At 38.8% G+C, this 10,915-nt stretch overlaps 1 protein-coding gene across 1 annotated transcript in view; it reads right to left on the bottom strand.

Annotated features, from left to right (window-relative positions):
* Positions 1-10,106: 10,106 nt before the first annotated feature.
* The window catches only part of ANGPT1 (angiopoietin 1), a 167,632-nt gene continuing 166,823 nt past the window's right edge, over positions 10,107-10,915 (bottom strand). The window contains exon 9 of the mRNA XM_072852035.1: positions 10,107-10,576. Within this exon, the coding sequence (XP_072708136.1) occupies positions 10,416-10,576 (161 nt within the window). The 3' untranslated portion in view covers positions 10,107-10,415. The remainder of the gene's footprint in view (positions 10,577-10,915) is intronic.

Genomic DNA, 10,915 nt, shown 5'->3' with positions numbered 1-10,915 from the left:
CAGTCATGGGATTCGCTCCACCAGGTTTCAGTAATGGCAACCAGGTCATAGCTTTCTAGCAGCACAGTAGCTTCCAACTCCTGTTTGTTGCCCATACTGCGTGCATTTGTGTAGAGACACTTCATATGGGCTGTTTTCCCATGTAACAAGAAACAGCATGAGAGGAAACAGCCTCAAGTTGCACCAGGGGAGGTTTAGATTGGACATTAGGAAAAATGTCTTCACCAAAAGGGTTGTCAAGCCTTGGAACAGGCTGCCCAGGGAAGTGGTTGAGTCACCATCCCTGGAGGTATTTAAAAGACATGTAGACGTGGTGCTTAGGGACATGGTTTAGTGGTGGACTCGGCAGTGTTAGGTTAACTGTTGGACTCGATGATCTTAAAGGTATTTTCCAACCTAAAGGATTCTATGATTCTATGAATGTAAACAAGGAAAGATGGCAAGTGTTGAAAAGACTCCCCCAAGGAGGTGGCCTTTACAGGAGGAGGAAGGTGAAACCTTACTCTTGTCAGTGAAGCTCATTTCACAGCACCAAAGAGGGCATTGCATTTTGGCAGGGTCCTGCTGGCTGAGTATTAGTGCTATTTATTGTGCAATTGTTGTTTCTGATAACAATGTGCAGAGCACTAACTGGTGATAAATACTTTGGGATGCATACAGTAACCTGATATTTCCTGGTGGAATACCAAGTTTATCCCTTCCACAACATTAATCTCATAATTCTCTTGCTGAGCACTAAAGATTTTTCTTACAAATTAGATCTGTTTCATAATCCATTCAGTGTTTTGACATGCTTAGTAAGTTGCTGCTCATGTTCCTTCCTGAATAAGTTTAATATAGTGATTTGCAGATGCCAGCAGGAGAGTCAGAAAGGTGCATGCATAAATGGAGTTTCTCCATGTTCCCATTGATGATACAGGAACCTGGTGGACTCCAAAATCCTTGTTTTCCCTGCCTTGCTATTTTGTGTAAAAGCTTCGTTGAGTGTTGTTTCTGACAAAGAGAATAGAGAAAGAAATAATGCCAAGTAGCCTTTCCTGACTTCATTTTTGTGGACAAAGGATAATGTTTTCTTTTGTTTTGTTTTAATTTACATTATGTTCCAGATTAAAGGCCACAAATTCAGGATCCATTTTGATAGACGTTGAACCTGCCCCAAAGTTCTAGGAGATAAAGACATCAAGAGACACAGTGTTAAAACCTGTAGAAAGTGTATGGCCAGGTGGATAATTCAGTCGCTATTGAAGCAGCTTGACTGTCCATGCAATCACAAATGTTAGTACTTAAAAAGGCTTTACATTGACTTTATTACCTAGCTTCCCTTTTTCTTAGGAGTAGGATTGCTATGCATTATGACATTAATTTTCTCTTATTCACTAGGTGTGACATGCTCTGAAAGTGCTGGTTCCTGGATGTGCTTTTAAAGGGGTAGACAACTGGAAACTATCCCATTTAAGAAATCTGTGGTATTAGGTGCAAAGCTGGGCTCTCCACAACAGAGTGACACTGTTTTTTTATAAGGCAACAAACTGACATGTAGAACCACGTCCTCAAAACATTTCAGTGTCTAACTCATAAGTGGAAGTGTCTAACTAGACACAAGCATGTGAAATAATGATGCTGATTTGGGTCCCTTTAGGTATGTAATAGTGGTCCTGAGAAGGGTTGTTTAAGTTAGTGTGGGATGTGGTGCCTGAGCTCGTTCACGGCAAGAGCTTCATCTGACCCGAAGAAGATGAAGAGCAGGAGGAGGGATATCAGCCCAATTTTCACCATGGGGCCCCAAGCTCCCTGGTTGCGTGCAGAGCAGATGAGACCTGAACTGAAGTCCCAGGGCACAGCTGCCATGAGAAATGGCCTTTCAGCCATTAAACCTCCATTCAAAACACTGCTTTTTCTGATGATACATACTCAATTCTTTACAGCCGAGGTGCTCAGATTGAAATCTTCACTGCGTGTGTAACACAGCAGCAGCTCCTCCCTGCTGTACCATGGGCATCGTGTAAACCTGGATGTGGAGCCGGAGCACCTCCTGGGCAGCCATGTGCAAAACGGTATTTGTCCATCGTGCTTGTGGCCCACAAGTAACCAAATTGCTTCTTGTTTTGTTTCATCTGCATTCATTTTTGTTTGTTGAGAGCTGCTAAGTTCACAGCTTTTGAAACTCAAAGCAGACAAAAGGGCACAAACAACTGGATTTTCCATCTTTCTAAATATTGACTCACTTCTGGTTTCTGTAAGAAAACGACATGGAGTCCTACTAATATCTAAGGTTATCTGTGGCCTTGTGACCTGTGAATTGTAACCTCAGTGCAACTCTGGTTCGAACACTGGAAAGTGAAAGGTCAGAGAAAGGAGATAGCTTATGCGTGACAACAGGATTAGCAGTTTGGGCTGCTCTGAAGGTATTAATTTGAACCATCTTATGGCTAATATCACTCAGGTGCACTTAAGAGAAAAAAAGGAATTCGTGAACTCTTGAAAAGACACAGTATTTTTTGTATTGCTAAATATGATTCCAGCGTAAATAAAGGCACCAAAATGAGCTGATTAGTTGGGGAGTTAAAAATATAAAATTATAAGGGTATATTTTATTTTCCCAATGAATTATTCTTCATGAGTCAAAACCCTTATTGCAATGTGATTCTTGGATATGCCATAAAACCAGTGTGTGAGAGAGTAATTAAAGACTTTCAGGATAATGTGTTATGCATAAGTTGGCTAAATTTAGGTTGGAAGAACAAACTGAATTCTTGCATTTACAACTGCTGAGAGTTTGTCTTGAAGACTATTTTAATGTGGGGTTTCTTTAAATATAGTTCCTGTCCTGAATTACAGCTTTCTTTTCTTTGCTGCTTTCTTAGGCTTCCTCCATATACATATCCCTGGTCTAGTCAAATTGTAGTAAATGCAACATGACTTTTTAGAATGGTTTTGTGTGATTCCCCTTTCTCCATCACCTATGTTTTTTGGAGCAATTTTTTACTCTGTGAATATCATTATTTTTCTTAGGGAAGGTCTACACTGTTAAAAAACCAATGTAATTTTAATCCATTTGGGATAAACTGAAATCAGCAGGAGTTCAGTACTTTTAAAACAGAAAGCACGTACCTAAATGTAGACTTAACTTTGACCATCCATGCCATTTTTATTAGTTCCTTTTGTTTCCTTTTTTTAGATCTGTCATTGCATGTTTAGTTGATTCTGGCGATGAATTAGTCTTTGGAAAAGCTTCTTGTCGAACCATAGGTGGCAGCAGACAGCAGAAACTTCAGAAATAAGGGCTCCTCTGCATCTCCCAGTGAGCTGAGATGGCCAGGATAGCTTGCTTTGTCGTAGGATGGGTTCTCTATCGTTTTCTCCCCACATCCAGGGGCTATTTAAACTATATGTTTTACATATTTATATTATACTTAATTGTACTGAAAATAGAAGGTTTTTTCCTTTTTTTTTCTCTGAGTACTTACATGTGTAAAATGTTAACATGAAGAGGTTGAAGTCATCTTATAAATCTCCTTCAATTTCTTGCATTATCCATTGGCTGGCAGCAGTATCATTTAATCTATTTTAGATTATATCAAACTGAGGCAGTTTTTCTGATCTGGTCTTTGGGCTGTGGGGCAGCTCACAGTGGCCAGAAAGGAGATTCAAGAGATGCTGGTGTCATGCGAATTTGCACAAGTCACACAATGGAAAAGAAGCAGTGACAGAGCTACTGGTTCCTGCCTAAACCTCTGTTAATAAACCCATAGTCACAGTCACAGAGGTAAACTTTTCATCTCTTCATTTTACACTGTTGGGTACTCAAAACTGCTCTTGCTTATAAATTTATTTTTACAACACAAAGTCCAAGGTATTTATTATTGTCTTTTCCCAAAGCCTTGAAATCTCTAAACAAACACCAAAGCCTTTGTAACATGCTAAAGGCGAGTGAGTGTATCAGTCCTCTGTGAGTGACACTAGACACATCTCCATCTACATGTTTAGGGAACTGCCTATCTCCTCCTGTGGTAAAACTAGCATTAGTGTCTTAATCTAATAAACAGAATAAATTAGTGAAATAGCCTTTGGCTAATGAGGCCATACTTCTTAAAAAATTGTGGCACGTAGTTGTATCATCTTTGGCTTGTGCCCAGGCAGTCTAAAGCCAGCACCTTCACTCCGCAGGGGCTGCTTCACTGTGTGCATAGCCTGGAGGTGTGCAGAGATATCGCCTTGTGAGAAACTACTATCACGGTGGCTCCTGTGTCGTGCTCCTCTCCACTCTTGGGACAGGGAGCTATTCCAGGAGAAATGGGTAGGAGGGAAGCAGATGGGCTGATCACTCCCCCATTGCCTGGTCTAGGGTACAGATAGCTCTGATGTGGCTTTCAGCCAGAAAGATTTGGGCAGCTGCTGGTCAGTGTGCAGGGGTAGGCTAGGATTTGTGGGACCCAGGACTTGCACTGAGTTTGCTCCAAGGAGTTCCAGATTCCTTGGAAGGACTGAATGAAACCCCTCAAAAAGGACAGTATTGATGCCTGGCAGTGCAACACTTGTTCCACGTGAGGGCAGAGCAGAAGACTGGAGACAAGAACCACTGCATGAGTCTAGGAGGAGAATTTTGCCTGGGGGTTTTGCAGAACAAACAGCACTAAGTGAAGCTATCAAAGAGAGATTAAATAATCATTTCTGGTGGATGAAAGATGAACTCCAAAGCAGAAGCTTTTAAATGGAAAAAAAAAAGGAAGAAAAAGGAAAAAGAAAAAGAAACAAGAAACAAGAAAAAAGAAAATAGAAAACAGAAAACAGAAAAAGAAAAAAGAAAAAAAGAAAGGTTTGCTTCAAAAGAAGAAGAGTAAAACATATATCCAGGAGTTCTGCTCCATTACTCAAAAGAAAACAAACTGGTGGTTCGACAATGCATCTGAATGAGATCAGGTCTGAGATTTGTAGTTTCCTTTAGAGCAGACAATATTTCTAAACCTAAGCATGAGAAGGCTGCAAAAGGATGGAGATCCACATCTTTTAGTAGAAGAATAAATATTATGCAAAGCTGATTTATCTTCTGGTGGATTCTTGTCTCATGCTAAAAGCATGAACTGTTTCTCAGACAGCATGTTACCAAAAATTCCTCTAAGAAGGGACTGCTTTTTAAGTATTGCTTTAGATTCTACCAGATGTCAATGTATCTCCATTGCATTGTAAATATTAAGTAAAAGCAGAAAGTAAAATGGCGACACTGTTCCTTTTAGGCTTTGAAAAATTAATTGGGTACTAATTCTCCTCTAATAAATACATTAACAGATTCCTCTGCCTAATTCTTCTTCATTTTCCTCCTTTTCCTGTGCTTTCATCTTTGTCATTTCTCTATACTCTTTTTGTCAGCCTGACTTCCTTCTTTTGCTGGCCTTGCCTTCAGCTTCCTAATGATATCCCTTTGCGTTCCTAGCTGTATTATCCTATAACAGCCATTTTCTCACTCTTCCCCAACTCCTTCTTACCTCTCTCAGTGTATCAAGATTCTCCAATTTTACTTTTCCTTGTTTCAGAGTATTTTCCCCTCCTTTTCCTACTGGGCTGAAGCAGATGCCTATGAGTTACTCTTCTGGGGTCCTATTAGGGCTCCTAGAGTGCTGACCTGGCAAAGCATCCGTTTTCTGTTTAAGTAGAAAGAAGGTCCTCTGCGTGCATATGTGTCCCACGGCTTTGCAGAGCAAATGACTGTCAAGAAAGGTTCCTTCCCCATGGTTTGGCGGGGACTGACTTTGCTCTCTCCACGGGTGCTGCTGTGGTGGTGAACACAGGCGTCTGCAGGTCTTTGGTCTTCTGTTAAATGCGGTGCTTGCCTTCCTGTGACTACTTCCAGGTGGTAGGAGGCAAGCACTGCCAGCAGTGTAAAAGGAGGCACAGGGGGACTATTAAAGCGAGAGAAAGGTGAGAAACATAATGAAAGAAAGAACATTTATGATAATGCTTTGGGGCTCAAGATTCTCTCTATTGAAACACAGGACTGGTGTCTAGGTCATCATGTACTTTAATATACCAATGTTTTTGAGGGGTCATATTTACAGTATATATCCATTGTTTAATTGAACTCACTGGTTCAGAAAACTGTGCAGGCCATTTATATGGAGGATAGGGTCTGCCCCCAACAGACATTTTAGCTAGTGGAAGAATAAAGGCTCTAATTTCACAAGATTTTGAATAGGCATAGGTTTTATTTCATTATCGGTCCTTAAAATTCATGCAACAGAATACAGCATTTTCTAAAGGAACCTTTCAATTTTTAAAGGACTTGCTACAAACCTATCTTGACATAACCATAATTGGCATGTCTTCTCAAAGATCCATACTAAATTACTCCTTGTGCAAAAATTAAAAAAGCACACAGACAAACAAAACCCCCAAAGCATGCAAAAACAAATGAGACCCATAGATTCCTGCTCATATGAGCAGAAGCCAGGGAGAAGGGGATTCAGACGCTCCTGGAGGAGAAGGGAGTTCCTACACTGTGTGACAGATGTGGCATAGGAAATATGGAGCTGCTATGTCTCACGAGTAATCCCTTCCCTTCAACTCTTCACTATCTGTCTGCCTTTTCCCTCTCTTCATTACAGTCCCATGTCCCTGTTTTCTCTCTTCCTGCTCTTGCTCCCCTACCTTCCACATGCTGTCCCTTAATCCTCCCTTCCTGCTGGCATTTGCACTTTTCATTTATTTCATTTTTGGTGCTTTCTGGATTTTTTTTTTGGCCTGAGATTACAGTTCCTCTAGATAAAATTTAAAAAAGGTCATTTTGATTGGCTGTGTCAAGCTTTCTTCAAACATGGGGATTTGTGTGTGTGTGTGCATGCGTGTGTGTGTATGTGCACCACAGGTCAGAGTCAGGCAACGCTAGCAGCATCAGCTGTATTCAGGGGTTACTGCCTCTCTCCTCAAGCTGTCCAGCTCATGTAAAAGCTGGTAGGTAGGAATGCCTTCTGGCACAACTGCAGCACAGTCTGGTTGTAAATTAAGCTTGATCCTACCTAGAGAGTTAAGCTCTTGTTGTGCTTGCTGTTTCAGTTTTGTTCTTCCCAAAGGAGAAGTGAGTGCTGTGCCAATCCCAAATGAGGTTGTTTGAGGCATGATCAGGGCTGTGGTTTGAGCTGCAGATCTGCAGAGAAGAAAGTTGTTATTATAGCTGGAAGGGTTTTTTAAGGAACTGTGTCTTGGGAACCTGTTGTACAGATTATTATAAATGTAGATGACTTGCCTACTTAATAGTCCAGTACTGAATGCTAGGACACTTAGAAAAGTGTGCATTTAAACTACATCTCCAGCCTTAGAAGATATTAAAAGTTAAGGATACAAATGCTATGGAAAACACATCTATTGATTTGTGAAAATTTTGTGTATTCCTCTTTTATAAAACAGGAAGAAATTTATCTGTGAAGGGCAAATAGTAAGATTACTATTACCATTGACCATTGACTATTTTTTTAGTATCTTTCAAGGCAAGCGACATTTTAATACAAATCAAATCCAGAAAGACCATTTTTACTAATTGTAACTCTTCAATTCATGCAGTACATACATGTTCAACTTAAGGAGCAAAATGTGCTTTTATGTATGTAGTTCCTCACAACTTTAGTGTTGATTTAGAAAGCTAGGTTGGTCTGAACAAACACAACAAACAAGTCCAATTAAGCAAAAATTCCTGAGAAAATGAGGATAAATTGGCTACAAAGAGATGTTAAAACTGATCCCTGTAGTGTTAAAAGGCATACAAATGGAGCAAGAGGCATTTCTGGCTAAGAGATCAATGGAGATTTGTCACTGCCATGCAACATGATCGAATGGATGGTAGAAGAACATATCATAAGGCAAGAGAAACAAACGTCACACTTAAATTTGTATCTTTGCCTGTGGAATTCAAGAAAAATTTTATTTTAAAGATCGATAGAGAGTTGTATGATTTGAACTTAAAATGAGAAAAATAGTCCCATGATTTTAATCAAGGAAATTGAATAAAAAATACTGAAATATGGATTTGAAAAGTCAGAAATATTTATTTCTGGACAAACTCTAATTAGACTCCCTTCCTAGGCTTTGTCTAAATTTATTAATATTTCTTACAAGGACACATGGTGGCTTGTATAACATTGTCATCCTGTCACAGAAAGGTATACTCAAAGTAAAGAAATCACAGACTCTGTAATTTTTTTAAATGTTTTATTATAAAGGATAGGAAACCAAATCCACATTTTTTCAAACCCAGATAAATAAACAGTAAATATCATGCTTTTGATTTTAAATGTGTTTTGCCTTTTGCAATAGGATCTGCAAAAATGGCATTCCTAACTCGGAAACCTGCAAAAATATATCTTTTGAGAATATGGAGGAAGACAGACCACATATTTTGCACATAAATGAAGACCATTTCAGAAAACTGCTGGAAGCTGAGACAAAACAGCTCTGTGAAGAAACTGCTGAGTAAGGAGTAGTTTGGTAACTTATTCAGCAGAAAACAGCAAATTAACCCCTAGGCAAGATTATTTCAAATATATATATAAATATATACAAATACACAAAACCAAAGATCTTCCCACTTAAAACCAAACAAACATCAAATTGTAACAAAACCAGAGAACCCTGTGAGGCCTTGTGATCTTTAAGAAGAGGTGTTTAAAAAACCCTGGCAGTTTTCTTCTATTCCATAGAAAAAAACTGCTAAAGAAAAAAAAAAAAGATGGAAAAAAAAAAAAGCAGTTACTCTTATTATCATCATCCTTTAAAAAAGAATCAGATCTTTGTTGTGCCTGATCTCAGGAACAGTTTAATGAATGAAATAAAGCAACAAACAGACAAGCAAAAAACTCACTACATTCAGATTTTGCGTGTCATGTTGGTCCCAATTTAATCAATGAGAATGTTACTTTTGATTTCAGTGGGATCAGGGTAAACTTTTTCCATTCACGTATAGCAGAAGTAGAATGACTGCAAGCTACTTTCCCAAATGGACTTTATCCATATGACTAAATCACAAGGGGCTGTAAATGGGAAGAGTTGTCCCTACAGACTCATGGGCCACCCAACTCCTTTGTTGTTTGTTATGATAGGAACTTTGTCTTTTCCAATAGTTGAATTGTGCATCTTGCCCCACACTTCTGCAACATTTCAATATAACAAAATTACTTGTTAGCAACCTTATGCAGTATTCTAAAGTTCTTTTAATATTTATATCCTTTTGAGGCTTTGCACCCTTTGAGAAGGGTCAGGGCTGCCTGTACAAATTAAATGACCGTTACAGGAAATATAAACATGCTATTTACAAGTTCACAATTCTTTATTTTCTATACAGTTCTGATGAGTATTTTTTATAGTTGTAGCCTAAGCACTGTGTAAACTGGCATGCTTCTGATATTCACAAAAATGTAATTAAAAAGTAAAATAATTAATGATAAATTGCGCACATGCAAGGATACTGTAAAATGAATCCATTGCCTTAAGCTATGCATTTATGTAATTTTTATATACCCTAACAGTTTGCCTTCCTGTGTACTTTTGCTGGAAATATTCCATGCAAAATCCCATATTTTCTTTAGGATAATATTTCACATTCTTTAAACCTTCCATTAATTTTTCTACATGACATTCAGACTGCCTTTAATGAAAGAAGGGAAAAATCTCAAAACACAGCTACTTTTTTTATCACACTATAAATCCTAGCTCAGGGATTATGCCAATTATCTGATTTACCTCTACAGAGCAACTGAAGAATTTATGCTTATTACCCTTATCGTTCTTCATACGTTTGACTCAGTTTATTTATGAGAAACATGTCCTTAAAGGATTTAATGAAAAATAATATTCACACAAATAATTTGACTCTGGGATTAACATAAATCCATCCACCATTCAAATTCAGTTCATTTAAGAAAAACAATATTTGGAGTAGTCACCTTGAGTGCTTTAAAATGAGTTTTAATAAAGGTGTCTCCATAATCCTTTTTCATGGGTATAATACTGGCTTTTCACTGCTGAAAAATGTTCTACTTAATAGACTGTGGTTGATACATTTCAGTTCTTCAAATTCTGATGCTGTAGCTGAATAATCTAGTATGTTTTTTCATCTCTTATTAAAAAAAAAAAAAAAAAAAAGGACAGCCACTGACAAGCATCAGATTTGGGCAGAATAACCAGATCCAGTTGTTCTTCTCTGGAAAATCACTGCAGCCACCTTGTTCTAAACCAAGCCTCCCCCAGACATCAAAATGTGGGGTGACTGTTGCAGAGTTTTTGCAGGTTATGGAGTGATAATGAAGAGACTTTGCATCCTCCTTACGTGTTGCTTTCAAGAAGCCCTTCACCTTTTACCTTCAGACTGTGATAGTGGTGCTGCCGAGGACAGTGTTGTCCTGGTTTGTTCTGGGATCCACCACTGAATGCCTTTAAAAGTCCAAGGGCCGAATCATCATGGTGGTGGAGCGCAAGGAGTAGCTGGGGCCTTTGAAGTAATGCCACTTGATGCCGTTGAGCTTTCCATGGTTTTGCCCAGCTGTGTAGAACATTCCATTGAGATTGGAGGGGCCACAGGCATCAAACCACCACCCTGAAAACGTTAAGACAAACAATCAAACTGCAAGTGCACTAAGCATTTTTATCTTGTTTTATAAGTTTAGCTGATTAGCAAATTCTGGTATTCCCAGGCTCATAAATACTCCTGGTGTGGTGGTGGTGGGGGTATTTTCATATTTTCCTTTTTTGCTCTTTTGTGCCATTCTGTAGCCAGAGGTGCTGGGGAATGCACTGTTGCATTTACAGAGTTGGAAAAGTATTTAAGTCCTAACTCATTCTGGTTTTATATGCAGTATGTGGAGCAAGAACAAGAACAACAAAGACAAATAAACTGCTTTGCATGTTTAGACAGTATTACAGTTAGCATCTCATG

This window comes from Ciconia boyciana, chromosome 2 (genome assembly GCF_034638445.1).
Source record: "Ciconia boyciana chromosome 2, ASM3463844v1, whole genome shotgun sequence".
NCBI classification, from domain to species: domain Eukaryota; kingdom Metazoa; phylum Chordata; class Aves; order Ciconiiformes; family Ciconiidae; genus Ciconia; species Ciconia boyciana.
This window is presented reverse-complemented; position numbering and strand designations above follow the sequence as displayed.